This window comes from Canis lupus, chromosome 27 (genome assembly GCF_048164855.1).
Source record: "Canis lupus baileyi chromosome 27, mCanLup2.hap1, whole genome shotgun sequence".
Classification (NCBI taxonomy): Eukaryota; Metazoa; Chordata; class Mammalia; order Carnivora; family Canidae; genus Canis; species Canis lupus.
The window spans coordinates 17,130,596-17,147,897 of record NC_132864.1 but is presented as its reverse complement, the minus strand read 5'-3'; the positions used below and the strand labels follow the sequence as shown (position 1 = coordinate 17,147,897).

Here is a 17,302-nt window from a genome sequence, read left to right as displayed (position 1 = left end):
CCAATAAAAAAAAAAAGAAAAAGAAAAAAGAAAACACATACATGCAGTATGAGAGCTGCTTCAAAGAGAAAAGATTACGGAAAATTATTATTCGAGTGAATTTAAGAAAGATTCCATGTCCATGCCTAAACCTCGTGTGCACAAGAGATGGAAATCTTATAGTGGCAATTAAAGTGGCAATGCCACAGACAGTGAGACGGGCAGCTAAGAGGCAATATCCCCTTTGGAGAGCACTCGAGAACTGTACATCAAGGGCCCTAAAAATGTTGATTCCATCCATCTGGTAATTCCACTTTCTAGAGGCTTTTCTAATAAAATAATCTTGGATATTAAAGTGACAGAGAAATAACTCTCTGCATAGACTGTCGTTGGATTATAATTTATAATAGGGAAACACATAACATACAATAAGGGAAGCAGTAAAAGGGGAAATATCCAGCCTTATCAGGATAGGTTTAAATAAATTAGGATACATTTACCAGATATAAAGTCATTAAAATTTGTTTATAGGAGTTATAATAACATAAAAAGAGCTTCTGTTACACACTATGAGAAAAAAGACCATACAACCGTAGATACCACGTGACTTTAAAACTACTTTACAAAACACATAAAACCTATGTATTGTTCTTTAAGAATGTTGGCAGTGACTTAAGTGAATGTTTTTTTTCCACAGCCCCTAAACTTACTGCAATGAGTATGTATTACTTCTATAAAGAAAGTATTTTGGGGGGCACCTGGGTAGCTCAGTGGTTGAGCGTCTACCTTCAGCTCAGGTCATCATCCCAGGGTCCTCAAATCGAGTCCTGCACTGGGCTCCCCACAAGGAGCCTGCTTCTCCCTCTGCCTATGTCTTTGCCTCTCTGTGTGTGTCTCTCATGAATAAATAAATAAAATATTTTAAAAAAAGAAGGAAAAAAATTTTTAATTGAAAGAAACAGAGAGAGGAAAAGAAAAAACAAGAACCAAGTAAGAAACAACAAACATGAAAGCAGCACAGCAAATTAACAGGAAAGGAATAAAGGTGTCTAAGTTCCCATACCAGGCTGACAAAGCCCTACTACAACATTACGTATTTAAAGAACTCCTCCCTTGAGAACTGACTGCCAGTGTGCCCTTGAGAAGGTGGATCAGGCCAGAGAAGGTCAAGTGGATAGACTCAGGGAGACTCAGGGTCAGGCAGGACCCATCTTGGGTGGGGGTCACAAAAAAGCCCATACACATCGCCCTCCCTGTCTGGGCATGATCAGGTTGGTTATCCCCATCTTACAGACGCAAAGCTCACTCACACACACAGAGCAGAGATGGGAACCAAAGCCTGAACTGAATTTCTGGGGATGTAGGTTACCCTGGGAACCCTACTTGGCCAACAGGCACCCAAAACAGATCCTGATCAGAGATGCTCACCTGGAGGTAGATTGCTGCCTCTTGATAATTGATCTCCCAGTTGTGTCCCGTGGGGCTTGATGGGGGACTCTCACCCCCCAAGCCGAGGCTGGAGGTCTGGGAGTCCTGGACAGCATAGCTGCCTCCATCTGCATAAGAAGAGGAGAGTGATTCATTTACAGTGTAGGCTCAAGAGGATAAAAACACCATTCACCAGAAGAAAGGGCTCGTAAGCTCACCTGTATGTCCCATTATCTACAAGTCAATGCCCCATCCCATGTAATAATAGCAGGAATTAGCATGGCTAATTAAAAATGCTTTTCATTCTCTTGTTAAATGAAAAAACCTAGTTCAAGGAGCACATATAATATGCTATCTTTTGTGTAAAAAAGAAAAAGGGAGGAAAAAAGAAAACATACAGATATCTATGAAACAAGAAGGATAAATTTCCTTACAAGGGGTGGGGGGCCAGCATTAAAGTGTTACTCAAAGTGATCTTTCTGTATACTTCTTAAAAATTAATTTATTTGGGACATCTGGGTGGCTCAGCAATTGAGTATCTGCCTTCAGCCCAGAGCGTGATCCCAGGGTCCAGAGTTTGAGTCCCACATCGGGCTCCCCACGGGGAACCTGCTTCTCCCTCTGCCTGTGTCTCTGTCTCTCTCTCTCTGTGTTTCTCATGAATAAATAGATAAAATCTTTTTTAAAAAATCATTTATTTTAGAGAAAAAGAGCAAGAGGAGGGGCAGAGAGAGAAAGAGAATCTCCAGCAGACTTCCCACTGAGTGTAGAGCCCATGCAGGGCTCAATCCCAGGACCCTGAGATCATGACCTGAGCCTAAATCAAGAGCCGGACACTTAACCAACTGAGCCACCCTCTTTTGTACACTTTTGACTTTTGGAAGTATGTTAAATCCTACTTGGTTAAAACATAAAAATAATTGGATTTGTTCCCTGATGTAGGCTCATCTGTTGTTTTTCCCTGCTGACACCCATGCCTCTTTACTTCCAGTAATACTGACCCCATCTGCCTTTGGAGAACATCCTCTCCTTATTCTCCCCACCCCACCTTCTTTGTCTCTGGCTGACTCTACCCCTGTCTCCAGGGCAGGTGCAATAAAAGCACCTCATTCCCCTGGACAGGGATTGGTCCAGGCAGGGGTACTATCCCAAGCCCAGCCAATGATGGCTGAACTCGGACCTTTTCCTAGACCACTCAGGAAGGTGGGGCTCTTTCCCTGTTACTGGCTGGTGGCTGCCTCTGGCACCACCACATGAGGGAAGCCTCCCTGAGAAGGAAGCCAACAGAGAACAAAAGAATCACAGAGATAACATTAGTTCCAGCCCTAAGATTGAACTGTGCCTCATATCCACCACCAATATCTGAGCCTATAAAGATCCTTTTATACTTAGGCTTGTTTAAACTGGGTTTGTCACAACACTCAAGCATGTCTACTGATACATGGTAAACAAAGGCACCAAGAAATGACTTTCAACTTGTTAATTTATTGGGAAGATTTATCATCATCTAGGATGAGAATCTCGTTGCCCACAATTCACACTCAAACTGATCCACCTACAGGAAGATGAATGAAACATGTTTGAATAAGGAGACATGCAGAGGTGGCAGGAAGCAAATATGTAAAGCTCACCACCAAATAGTAAAGGGGAGAAAATAGGCAGAGTTCCTATGGCTGCAGGGTCATAACTGGTCCTTCTAAGCTTGAACTGCCAGCCAGGGGCAGCAGGATCTTGCAAAGCTCTTCTTCACCTACTTTTAAGAATAATTTTATTTAGATAAATTTGACACACAGTAAAATGCACAATTTGATATGTTCTGATATATGCACACACTTGTGAAACCATCACTACAATGAAGATCATACATCCATGCCCACCCATCCACACCCAGACAATCCCTGATCTACGCCCTGTCGCTATTAGATGAATCTGCATCTCAGAAGTTTATACAGATGGAATCACAGAGCATGTGTTCTTTTTTTGTTTGGCTTCTCTCCCTCAGCGTGAGTACTTCGAAAATCATCCATGTTGTAATGGTGATTCGATAGCTCATTTTGGATTTTTTTTGGCTGAGTAGCATACCATTGTACAGATGTGCCACAGTTCATCCCCTCACCTGCTGATGGACACTGAGACTGCTTCCAGTTTGGGGCTGTTTCAAATAAAGCTGCTAGGAACATGCATGTACACGCTTTGTATGGACACATGCTTTCATTTCTTTGGGGTAAATACCTAGGGGTGAAATCACTAGATCATACGTTTAACTTTTTAAGAAACTGTCAGACTGTTTTCCAAAGACTGTACCCATTTTATATTACCACTTGCAGTGCAGGAGAGTCCTCATTCCTCCATACACTCAACCACACCTGACACACTCAGCCTTCTTAATCCTGACCATTCTAAATACTGTGGGATAGTATTGCATTGTTTTAATCTCAATGCTTTTATTTATTTATTTTAAAGCTGTTATTTATTTATTAATGAAAGACACACATAGAGAGGCAGAGACATAGACAGAGGGAGAAGCAAGCTCCCTGCAGGGAGCCTGATGTGGGACTCGATCCCAGGACCCCGAGGTCATACCCTGAACTGAAGGAAGATGCTCAACCACTGAACTACCCAGGCATCTCAATCTCAATGCTTTTAATTTGCTTTAGGACTAATAATATTGATCATCTTTCCATATGCCTATATGTCATCTGTATGTTTTAGTTGAAGCATTTTCAAATCTTTCATTTGTTTTCTTTTTTGGGTAATTTTCTTATTTTTGAATTTTGAGAGTTATTTTATATATACATACATACATGTGTTCTCTAAATATACACAAGTCTTTACCTATTGTTAACATATTTACTCCAACTTTTAATTATTTCTTTAGATTAGTGATTAGAGTGTTTTTTTCCATTCTTTTACTTTTAATCTCTTAGTTCTTTATATTTAAACTGTGTTTCTTAGAGGCAGCATAGTTTGATCTTGCTTCCCCACCCCAATCTGAAAATCTCTGCCTTTTAATTGGAGTATTTAGATTACTCACATTTAATGTAATTATTGATATGGTTAGGTTTAAATATACCATCTTGCTATTTTTTTATAGTTGTCCCATCTGTTCTTTGTTCTCTTTTTCTGCCTTCTTTTGGATCACTGAATATTTATTATGATTCTATTTTATCTCCTTTGTTGGCTTAACTGCAATGCTTTCTTTTGTTACTTAGAGGTTGCCTTAGGGTTTACAGGATATATTTTATACATTTTTAATTTACCACAGTCCACTTTCAAGTGGCATCATGCCACTTCATGCATAGGATAAGAATCTTAAAACAGTATACTTCACTCTCTCCCCTCCCAACCTTCAGGCTTCTGGAAATACAGGGACTTCCAGTTCACAAACCTACTCTGGCTTGAGCTTCATCTCCATTGCTAGGATGTGTAACTAGGAGAATGTGTGCTAGGAGAATCTTTCTGGAAGGGACTGCACCAATGAAGCCCATATGAAAGGAGTTAACACTACTCACAGGCTCTGTGTTTGTACTCCATGCTGATGTAATCCTTGTAATCCCAAGAGGTATGTACTATCATAAATGCTACAGCAGGAGGAGGTTAAGCAATTCAACCAAGGTTACCCAGCTCTACAGGGCAAAGCTAAGATTTGACCCCAGGCAGCCTGGCTCCAGAGCAGATGCATTTAACCACTATCCTATACTATACTACCACCTTCTAAGAAAGAGGAATCTGGGGAGAAGCACAGCTGACTATGGTCTTTTTTTTTTTTTTTTTTAAAGATTTTATTTATTTAGTTGAGAATGAAAGAGAGAAAGAACGAGCAGGGAGAGTGGCAGAGGCAGAGGGAGAAGCAGACTCCCCACTGAATAGGGAGCCTGATGCAGGGTTCGATCCCAGGACCCCAGGACCATGACCTGAGCTAAAGGCAGACACCCAACCAACTGAGCCACCGAGGCACCCCTGACAATGGTTTTAAACTAGTAGTAATAAACACTTATTGAGGCTTACTACATGCCAAAACCTATGCTGTGGCAGATTTTATTTTCCAAATATAGTCACAGCATGATCTTTCATTCTATGTGCTCTTCTAGAACCCTTCTGCTTCCCCACAAACAGGCAAAGCCCATGTCTCCCTCTTGAAACCAGTGAGCCTTTGTGCCTATCTTGACCAATGTAGGATGGAGGACATAATGCTAATGACTTCTGAGGCTAGATCATAAGGGCACCATCACCTTTTTCTAGTGGGATCCTTGCTCATGGAACAGCCACCATGTTGTGTGGTGGAGAGGCCTATGGAGAAGAAGGAAAGCCCCCTGTCCACAGCCCAGCTGAGCCCCCTGCCAACAGCCTGCAACCTGCCAGTCAGGTAAATGAACCATCTCAAAATCAGATCTTGTAGCCCTAGCCAAGTGTCCAAACTGACATTGCGTGGCAGAAAAATAAGCCCCTCTACTGGGCACCACCAAACTGCAGATTCTTGCACAAAATATCTCAAGGCTATATCTGCTATTTTCAAGCACTATGTTTTATGGTACTCTGCTATATAGCAATAGATAATTGACACATATCTAAGTGCTTTATACCAACTGACCATGTAATGCTCATGACAATCCTATGAAGAAGGTACTATTAACCCACTTCAGACTTGAGGAATCTAAGTCACAGAAAGGCCAGGTACCTTCCTGAGCCCAAGCAGTGAGCGGCAAGCAGGGCTGAGATGCGGAACTGGGTGACTAGTTCCCCATCAGCAGGCTACGTGCTGCTCAAGAAATGGAAGCCTGGAAAGGGTGTCAGGGTAGTGCCAAAAGGATGAAACATACAGCAGCAGTTCCATCACTTCACAAAGTTACAAGCAGGAGGTGGCACATCTGGCTGCAGCTCACCCTTGACCATCCTGGTCCTTCTCTACCCAAGACATTCCCCGACTCCACCCCCAGTGTCTTTTTCTGAAAGAACTAAGCCCTAGGCAGGGACAGGAGAAGGTCAAACCACCTTCCCGGATGCATTCATGTAGACCAGGGAAGCAGGAGCCAAAATGCACCTCCCAAGTAGGAGAAGCCGCAGGCAGACAGCTGGACGGTCCCGTGACTTCGTGTGCCTGTGCCTGTCCTCCGCGACCTTCACTTGCCACGGCAGGAGCCCATGCCCACACCACAGCAGTCCTAGGTGAAAGAAATAGCAGGACCAGTGTGGGGTGGGCAGCCGTGAGCTGGCACAGATGGCAGTGGACATTAGTGCGGCTTTCCCAGCCGGCACTAGACATTGGCATCTGTGTGAGCCCGTCTGAGATCCTCTGTGCAAACCTTCTTAGCCCTTCCTCTCTCTTGGGGCTCTTAGCAGATAGATCTGACGTCCTTCCACCCTTTCTGGTGGGAGAAGGCACCTGGCCCTCCCAGTTTTTGCCCTCTGGCCTTCACCACATACACTGCACACCACTGTGACCCGGGAGGCTATAGCAACCCCCCAGCGTGGGCTGCTCCTTGCAACTCACACCCACACCAGTGGGTTTTGCCTGGCAGAACCCTGAGGTGCCCTGGTTTGGGTGCCGTCTTCCCCTCAAAACCACAAACAACAGCTCCCTCCAGTTTCTGAAATCCATAGGGACCACTGGGACAGGGAAAAGGACCAGGCTTCCAGTCTTTGATGGAAAGCTTTGACATTGCCTTTCTCTCCACTATCACACCCAGTAAGTCACCAGGTCTGGGGAGGGTGGGGTAGGGTGGGGGGTGGTCTCCTGCCATTCAGCTATAAGACAGTAAAAGGCCCTCAGACTGGCTCTCACTGCCCCAGCGTTTCCTGGCCACTTGACTCCAGGCATCTGGTTGCAGAATGAGATCAGCAAAGCATCAACATGATTGTGCTCTGCTGCTTAAAATCTCATAATGGCCTGCCCTCAGGAAAAACTCAGACTTCCTCACCCGCATGGAGCTGATATGGATCGCATGGAGCTGATATGGATCGAGGCGGCAAGTGTCTTTAGGATTGCGTTCCTTCCCAAGCTCTGGGTGGATCATCAGCTTGGCGCTCATGGGCTCCAGAGGGCAGCTGGTTACTATGGAACACTGAGGATACAGGAGCCTCCATGTGACAGTGAGCACCACAGAGATAAAATGTATACTTCATGGTCACAGATCACAGAGAGCTGGCTGGTGTGTGTGAGCAGACGTGTTGCAGGGCTGCAAAGGGCAGAATGAGGACCCAGGAGGGGATGTCACAGGGAGGGCCTTTCCAACAAGCAGAGTTGACCAATGATGCCCTGGGCAGAGGGGGCTTTAACTGTCATGTTTGATTTGCTAAAAGTAAGTTAGTAAATGCTAGGCCCTCTTACAGCTGGGTACGCACTTGTTATTTTATTCTAAATATGATCTGTAAGTTGGAAATTATTCTTCATAAAATAATTTTAAACCAACAATTGCCTTGTTCATCCACTCACTGGCTTCGTGGGCATCCCCAGGGGCAGAGGGCAGTGCCCAGAAGCCCCGGGTGGGGACAGGAGGTACCTGGAGAGCCCCTGCCCTGCAGAGCCACCTGTCTGCTAAGGCAGCAAGGACCCCATCACCAAGGGGCCTCAAGAAGATGTTCCACAGCCAACCATGGGATGTTTCAACAGAAAGGAGATTCACCCAGCACGTGGGGAGCTGGACTAGCTGCCCTTGCATTTTCCAACATCTAGGTTGGAAAGTACATAGGTTTACAGGTACATAGAGACTCTGAAGAGACAGCAGGTAGGGGCAGATGGCCTTAAAAACAACTCAAATTCATGAGCTTCCCGCAGGCAGGACCAGCCGCCTGGACCTTGCTAGTTATCAACAGTCTTCCACAAACACCGCCTGGCTGCACAGATAGGGTAAAGGCGTCCCTTAGCACACTCATCCCTCTCCTTCCCCTAATTAACTGCAGCCCCCCAGATGGACATACCTTAGAGTTCAGCAACTTAGCTTCTGCCAGCATTCTTCCAAGCACTCCATATACATATGAACTTCATCCTCATAACCTACCACAATTGTCCCCATTTTACGGATAAGATAATGGAAGCACAGAACAAGTGTGAACTTGTCCAGAATCTCACACATTCAGAAAGTGAACCGGGTCTATGTTTAAAAGCACCATGCTTAATTACAGAGGAGGGTCACCCTCTGTGCTCGGCAGGTAGGCAGCCGGTGTAAGATGGTGTATTATGGGCTGGGCGGACATCAATCTGGGAATTGGAGCCCACTTTTGGACACTGCCATAGTCATTGACATGGTTGCTACATTTCCTTTTCCTGGTGATTCATTCTCATTGTGTCTGTAAATTTGAGGAGCACTGTAGTGGCGCTTAGATTTTGGGGTACTTTCTGCTGCTCATCTTGGAAACAATGACTATCAGGTCTGGAATGGGTGGTGGAGACCACTTAATTCAATGTCCACCTTTTAGAGGTGGGGAACTGGGGGCCAGGGAGTGGTGGGACAGCCAAGTCTTGCACTCAGGTCTCCTGGCTCCCCATCTAGCACCTTTCTTAACACAAACACTGATCATTCATCCCTCACCAGAGAAATGTGGTGGGTGGTTCCACTGTGCACACAGCTATGAGACCCATCAAAGAGAAGCGATTGGGCTTTACATTCTGTTGGCCGGGGCACCTGGGATGCCCACTGAGGGCCAGGAGTGACTGACAGACAGGCAAAAGGTCTTGGCAGGGTGGCAAGAAAGTATTTTCCTTGACCTAAAGCACTGAACAGAGCAGCCACACTCACACAAATCCCAGGGCAGAAGCATCCTGGAGAGTCAGAAGGCTCACCCACTCATACACCCTTAATTTGTTATGCTGAATGACGCCCAGATAACTGGCTGTGCTTGGACCATAAGATCCCATGACTTACTCACTCCACCCCTTTGCCATGGCCCAAGCCACCTCTTCCCCAAGGAAGCACAACCCCTTCTACCAACTGGGCTCCCTACTCCTGGGCCCTGGCTTTGTCTAGTCTCTATGCCAGAGAAGTTCCTTGTTGTTTGTGTGTGTTTTAAGTAATTCTGTAGTTCAGCATAACAATAATCCTTTAAAAACCTAAGCCAGATGGTATCACTCTTCTGCCCCAAATAGACTGCAGAATCTAGCTCCCAAGAAGACTCCAAGTCCTTCCTTGGATTAAAAGGGCCTAAGAGACTGAGATGTCTCACCCCACCCTCCCTCTTGCTCCAGACATGCTGGCCTCCTTATTGTCCTGGGACAGGCGGGGAAGGTCCTTCCTAAGGACCTCTGCACTTCCCTAAATTCCCTCTTGCCCTCCCCGGATTTCTCTCATCTTTGTAAATCACTTCACTGGCTTGCCCAATCCTCCTCCGTGCTTCCCCCTGGGGCATTTATTTACTTGTTGGCCTGTTTAGTGTCTGTTTCCCTTCCTGGAATGTTAGCTCTGTGAGGAGAGGGACTTTTGTCTTGCTGTGGAGTACCCAGGGCCCAGAACAGTATTGAGCAAGATGCACAAATGCTCCACAAATACCCGAATTAAATGAGAAAAAGCTCTTCCCCGAAGATTCTAGAAGTGCACTCCCGGGGCCAGTGACTGCAGGGCAGGGCCCAGGAGGCATGCACAGAGCTTGGGGCTCCTTCGAGGAGTACAGTGGGAGTACCAGGGGGCATTAAGGGGCAGTGACTTGATCTCTGTGTTTTCTAAAGATCATTCTTTTAAGGATTTGAGAGGCACTATTTTGTATAAGAATAATTCAGAGTGGTCCAGGGGGGAAACTGAAAAAAAAAAAAAAAAAAAGAATAATTCAGAGCAGACCCTTAAAAAGAAAAGGAAAAATGTGACTGGCAGAGCCAAGAAGAGAGAATGGAGGAGCCTCCCCTCCCGGGCGGACTTTGTTCTAACCATTCAACCTGATGCTTGCTCAGAACACAGAACTTGGCTTGCTTACTAGGTCCCCAAAGGCAAAGCCCCATAGCTTATTTGTGGCTCTTATATGCAGGGAGGGCTGAAAGGCTCTGGGGGGTGGGGGTGGGGGCAGGCTGCGGGGCTTTTCAGGAAAGCCACAGGAGATCTCACAGAGCCCCCTTTACACCTGGCTCCAGTGGCTAGGCAGCGGCTGGACGCACATTTAGGGATTATAGAAAGGGCGCAAATGGAAGGCAGGGAGCCCCTGGCTTATCCTGTTCCTTTTATAGGCAGCCCTCACGCAGAGGGGGCAGCCCCGCAGCCAAGTCCAGAAGCACTTTCAGTACACCGCAAATAAGGGGGCTGGGGCATCACATGGGTCCTAATTCCCTGCCCCACTGAACACTGCTTCCCACTTTCTAGGCTGGAAAAGTGGCCACAGAGGTGATGGAAATGCTCCAAATCCCAAGTGCTTTCTTGATGAACTATAAGGCATGTTCAAAGGCTCAGCAGCTTCTGAAACAGGCAAGACAATTATAGCCAATAAAGGAGAGGAAGGCAGGGGTACAGGGGGCAGGTCAGAGGCCAGAGGGCTGGGGGAAGGGGGGCACCAGAGCCCGAGGACACAGACTGTGGGCCTGTGTTTCAGACGGTGGGGTGTTTGGGGGTATAAGGCCCTGCCTCTTGGGGAACAGATCCCAGTGGGCTTCCTTAGGAAAGACTCCTTTGAAGCAGATGTGGGAGGACATGCAAGGACTCCTAGTTCCCCTGATTGATCACCAATGGACATGAAGTGCCAGGGAATAATGTGGCACTTCATGTGCGTGGTTAAGGTCCACGCACCGTGCCCCCTGGGGCTGCTCTGGATCATCTATCTGGGGGTAGACCTCAGGGGGTGTGAGTAGCCACCTGCCCTGCTGCCTTGCCCACCCCACCTATTCCTGCCACCCTGGCCAAATCTGCACTTCCTGGGAGAAATACCGGCTCCCAGGTCTCCAGGTGAATGATGTGCTCGCATAGATGCCCCCTGCACAGGGAGAGTCCCATAAAACAAAGCAGTCACAGAGGCTCTCCCCACAGCACCCCGGGTCCAGCCCAACCCTAGGGGCCAAGACTACCTCTCACACCAGGGATTATTAGAGACCCCGTGAGAATCAATATCCATGACTTCAGACTTTGGCACTGCCCTCACCCGGAGCAGGTGGGCTCTTCCAGGTGAGCTAGAAAGGCAAGGTCAAGGCATACCGCAAGGGCCCAGCTGGTGGAGACTGGATGACCTCACCACAGGGCTGTTGGGGAGCTGGCCCTCCACTACCTCCTCCAGGAAGACAATGGCTGGCGGCCCTGGCCTCTGCATGTCCAATTCCTAGGAGGCAGCCGGACTGCAAGCGGGAGGGAAGAAGGGAAAAAGACACACAGCAGGTGCAGGAGGGTGGGAGGAGCAGGATTCCAGGCCCTCCCAGCAAGCCAGCTTCTCCACTGGCTCCCGCTGGCAGGAGGTTTTAAAAGGGCCAGAGGAAGCTGACCAGGAACATTCTTGGCAACCAGGAAGATCCCATTCTGGGCCTCGGGGGGGGGGGGGGGGGGGGGGGGGGGGGGGGGGCTGGGGGGAAAGTCCCCTGAAAGGGAAACATGTTGTTCTGCACTTCTGCTGCCCTAGGCAGAGTTCTCCTGTATGAAAACCAGGCTGCGGCCTCAGGCCTGGGCCCCCCCCCCCCCCCCCCCCCGCAGACCTTAGCCACTAAAGGTTTATGCAACACCTACCCCTTAACTATATACCCTTCCTGAATCCTGGCAATCAGCCCAGGGTGGTGAACACAAAATCACTGGCAGGAGGAGAGGACGAAGCTGAAAGGAAAGGCTGAATGAGCAGGCATCAGAATACACAAGGACAGTAACAAAACATTGACTCCAAGTCTGAGAGAAGTTCCCTGTTCAGAGGACAGGCCGCAGACAAACCAGGATGACCTGTTTGCACAGATGGTAACGCTTCCTCCACGCTGATGTAACAGGGCCCAGACGCTCCCTGCAAAACAGCTGGCTGCTTTGCATGCAGCCTCTGAAATGACCCTGCAGGGAATCCAAGGTTTCCGTTCGCTGGAGCACAGCGTGCAGCAGCATCCTGGCAGTGCTGGGTAAATAGAAACAGTTTCCATATGCCACCATAAAGCTGCACCAGGGAGGAAAGGGAGAGAATGAGCAGGAGGGGAGGGCTTCTGTGATCCAACTCCCCACTCGGCAAGGGCAAGGGCAGGGTCTTCATGGGCTGAGTAAGCCACTGAGACCTTTGGGGCCTAGGGCAAGAAGTTGCTTTGGAGAAAGGCCTATGAGCTCCTAGATGGGAAAGAACGCCAGACCATGAGTGCTTCTGGGCAGGTGTAAATGGAGGACTTTACTCTCATTCAATCCTCCCTCCTTCTACTTCTCCTTCTCTTACAGGTGCACAACCTCACCCTTTCTCAAACACACATACCCTGCACATCCTCTTCAAGATGCAACCTGGCCCTGGATACCCAGGGTCACTCCCTACCATGCCCCTCCCTCCCTGTCCCCCTTCCCTGGTTCACTCTCTGCATCCCCAGAGCCTCAGTTTCTCCACCCATTAACTGGGACTGGGGCCAACTGTGCTCTGAGTGTCACAGAAACAAATGTGGATACCCACAAAGCACCCGGAGCCCTCTGGAAAACCAGTGCCCACCAGAATGACAACGAGCAATCGCCCAACCGTTCGCCAGTTGTCGCTGAGAGCCCCACTCCATGGGAAAAAACTCAAAGAGAAGAGGCAAATAAACCAGAGTGACACTGATGAGTTTTCTGGGTACTGCTTCTGCACTGGCTGACTCTTCAAAGGCCCCCAGATAAAAATCAGGCAAAAGACACGCTGCCGAAAGAAAGCAGAGTGCACATTTCCTTATGCTCAGGCCCTCTCGTTCTGACGACTGGATGCAAGATGGCAGGGGACATAGACTCCTGTTATCCATGCATGCTAATAAAGACTGCAAACATGGACAGAGCACCGGGGCAGATATATTGACCTCTAGAAAGGCAGGAACTGACACAGAGCCAAGCTAGTTTGAATCACTGGCCTGGAGCCTGAAACCCGTCCTGCCAAAGGCTCAGGCCAGAGGAGGAAAGGAAAAACAAAAGGCTCAACTAGGCCAGTGCTATGGGTCAAGCATTGTTCTAGAAGGAGGAGCCCCCATCTGGAAGTGGCCAGGATAACGCCCTGTGCCACCTTCAACTTTGTTTCCGGCCAGCTGACAGGGACCTGAGTGGCCAAATCTCCAGATTCTCTGTAGATACAGGAGTTCAGCCACTGAAGGGCCCTGAACTGGCAGGGAAATGGCTAGAAGGTTGGGAGCAGGGGCTGTACACAGAGGCTCTTGGGAGGGATTGGGGAAATGAGTGCCTCTTGGTAATTTAGAGTAGTGACTACTGCTCCAAGTACACACCTCCAACTGGCTACCCGGCATGCTCACATCCTGAGGTTGTTGACCTTTTTTTTTTTTTTTAAGATTTTTATTTATTCATGACAGACACAGAGAGAGAGAGAGAGAGGCAGAGACACAGGCAGAGGGAGAAGCAGGCTCCATTGAACATGACCTTGATAGCAACTCTGCAAGGTTCTTAAGTTATGCAGGAATCTGGGAGAGAACAGGGTGGGTGAAATTTTAAAAGGCTGGCCTTCTTGATACAAATACGGTTTAATTTAGAGACATTTATTCAGCATCTACTGTATCCCAGGCATTGTGCCACATATTGGATTTGAAAAAGTCAAACCATGTACTTTGTCTTCATGGGGCTCACAATCAGGAGGCAAGAGAAAGAATGTGATTATGGTGCATTAAGTCATTTCTTAGTTATAACAGCCTAAAAAGGATGTGACAACTACCCTCCATGGAGGCCAGTAGGCAAAGGCAGGGAAATTCGGGGGTGATGTCTGGGCCAGTTCTGAAGAATGAAGGATGAAGAGAGATCACAAGGTGGATGGGGGTGTGATGAGAGGGACCTTCCAGAAACAAGGAAGGTCATGCATAAAGCTCTGGAAAGCAAACAGCAGGGCATATCTGGGAAACTGTAGAGGGTTCAGTGATCCTGAAGCTGACACAGGCGGAGACAAGGCAGGAGCAGCAGACCAGCTGTCAGCCACATCAAGGAGACAGGGCCAGAGCCACTGGGTTTCAAAAGGAACCAACCCAACTGGACGTGCCAATTGGAAATACACGGCAAGGTGGTTGATCTTGGTGAATATCGTAACCGCATCTACAAACACTGCACAGCAAAATTGCTAGTTAGTTTTCCCAGGGGAGCACAGTGAGCTCACTGGTGTAGGGCAGGTACCTCTCGGGGAGCCACCAAGCTCACTTCCGCTGTCTCAGCCTCCTCACCGCGTGGTCTGGCCACTACAGCACACCCCAGCACCATCCCTTCTGTCCAGGCGGAGAGAAAACAAGTGGTTGCCAGATGCCCGCAGGTTAATTTCTTGGTGAGGCAAGAGGAGATTTCTCCTTCCTTCATCTGTGTATTTCAAGACTCGGCTTGCAATTCTACTTCATGCCTCTGTGTCACGGGGTTTATTGAGACAAAGGGCTTTCACTAGTACTGAACACGCATCACAAAGTATTTACTGAACACCTATCATGTGCAAAGTGCTTCAGGTGCCTTGAAAAGACACTTATATGTCCATGCACACGTCAAACCACCCCTCCCCGCTTCTCTCTCTCTCTCTCTCTCACACACACACACACACACACACTCTCTCTCTCTCTCTCTCACACAGGCTGCAAGCTCCACTCTGTTTACCCAATGAGGAGTGCAGCACCTGTGTGAACATCTGTCCCGCATTCACTTGGAAGCATCAGAAATGCTAATTGTGAACCACACAAGGACCAGGAAGGGAGCTGTGGAAGAGCACACCAGGATAAGGCATTTTCACTGTACCCGGAGCTCCCAGAGCTTCTGCAAGAGGTCAGCAGACAAGCGGCATTCAGAGGACGAGTCTGGCTATGAGATTCATTCTCCACAATGCCACTTGATGTGTCGTCAGTCGATGGTCCTGCCAGCATAGACCAGAGGTCCGCACCGGCCCCTGCATGGGAGCACAAGGGAGGCTTGCTGGACCTGGCTTTCACAGACACTGGCCCCGCCCCCTGCATCTAGATCTTCCGAGGCCACTTAGCAGCTCTGCTCAGAAGAGCCGAGACAGGGGTGAGGTGGCCGGAGGCACAGGCCCTTTGGGGGAAGTCCCAGTGGTTGGAAGCTGACATTGTGCAGAGAGCTTGAGGGCTGAAGCATGCCGCTTCTCTGGAGACCTGAGCTTGTCTGGCTCTTGCTGCTCCCAGAGGAGGCAACAGGGGCCTGAGAGCCTATGCGGTCAATGGCCTGGCATTGCCTTCAGCCTTCTCTTCGCCTCCTTTTTCCTCAGTGTACCTTCCTGTTGAGTGGGGAAGGCAGCCCCAAAGAGGCATCACAATGGTAAGCAAGAAGCCAATCTAACGAGTGAGGCGAGACACAGAGCTGCTTGAATTCAACTATCCCTGGAGCATGCCCAAGAGAGCGGTCAAGGGAGTAAACGTCATTCTTACATTCACCATCTGAGAAAATTCAAAAAACTGGCTAACATTCCTTAAAGGAAGTCAGGAAATTTAGTAAAAGAAAGAGCACGTTCAAGCTCTCAATCCAGAGTCCTCAAATTCCCTACTCGAAGCTCAGGAAGGGGCAACATCGCCACTTTGTTGAAAATAAAACCTTGGGCACCTGGGTGGCTCAGGGGTTGAACTGCCTTTGGCTCAGGTCATGATCCCAGGGTCCTGGGATCGAGTCCTGCATTGGGCTCCCCGCAGGGAGCCTGCTTCTCCCTCTGCCTGTGTCTCTGCCTCTCTCATGAATAAATACTGTCTTTAAAAAAAGAGAGAGAAAATGAAAACAAAACCCTGATGCTTTATTATTACCTACTGTTTCCACTTACTGAGTTGGTCCTAGGAGATGTTATATGGAATCTCCCACTTAATCTTTGTGTCAACCCTGAACGGGAGTATTCTTAGCCCCATTTTACAGATAACAAAGCTGAAGCTCAGCTCTTCACCTGAGGTTGCACAGCTACTAGCCAGTGATGCTGATATTTCAACCCCATCCTCTGCTGTAGACTGAGAGTCTCTGAAGAAACGGCAGAATGTCGTAGAATACCAGCAGACATCACCCACCCAACGCACGCACATTTCTAACAACCTGAGAATTCTCCCAAGCCACCCCTGCCTCCAGACTTGTGAGTCTGTGCACCCTGGGCCAGCGTCTGATCTCCACACCCAAAACAGCACGAAACAACCTGGAACCACAGCACACAGCCAAGTGGCCTGGAGGCTGAGTGGGCTCCGGTACTGAATAAATCTGAGCCCTGTCGAGGCAACCAGACTGGCCCCGGGGTGCACCGTTAAAAACTGCAATTGCAGACAAGACCAGCCAGCCAAGTGTGAACAGCCGAGCCCGCAAGAAGAGGACACCCTCGGGAGTCACAGAAAGGAGACATCACGCTCGTCGACGACCACCCACAAGTGAGAGCCAACACATCCGGCAGCTTGGAGGTGCTCCAAGCCATTAGCCAGCACTGAGCACCACCGCTCTGCCCGAGCTGATTTTCAGCAAGAGCTAAAGGAATAAAAAAAAATTAAAAAATAAATACCCAATCTAACAAAAAGAGAGATTATAGCAAGAGGAAAAAGGCAGCTTACAAATGGCCGGGAGGTGGAGTGAGGGGGGTTGGAAGGTGGGAGCCAAGCACCCAAGGCAGCCATGGCAATTATGGGACACATGTGGGATCCCAGAGAAGTATGAAGTGCTAAAACAATCCAAAAAGTTAGCTCTTCCCAAGGGCAGCAGGGGCCGGGCCCTGCCTAGACTATTTCTGACCCATCACATGTGTATGAGTCTCCCTGTCACCCCAGATGGCTCCAGGAGCTGGCTACGCTATGACCCACAGAGTCACTTGGGGCCTTGGATGTTCTGTGAATCTGGTGAGTCACTCTCAGATATGTTTCTTA

General features: G+C 48.4%; 1 protein-coding gene across 3 annotated transcripts in view; it reads right to left on the bottom strand.

Moving 5' to 3' along the window:
- TPCN1 (two pore segment channel 1) overlaps nucleotides 1-17,302 on the bottom strand; it is a 62,408-nt gene that overhangs the window by 30,279 nt on the left and 14,827 nt on the right. For 2 of the 3 annotated variants that reach the window (XM_072802614.1, XM_072802613.1), the window contains one exon: nucleotides 1,408-1,535. In XM_072802614.1, the coding sequence (XP_072658715.1) occupies nucleotides 1,408-1,535 (128 nt within the window). Of the gene's footprint in view, nucleotides 1-1,407; nucleotides 1,536-11,510; nucleotides 11,657-17,302 lie in introns of those variants that run through there. The other variant, XM_072802615.1, reaches the window with a different exon arrangement.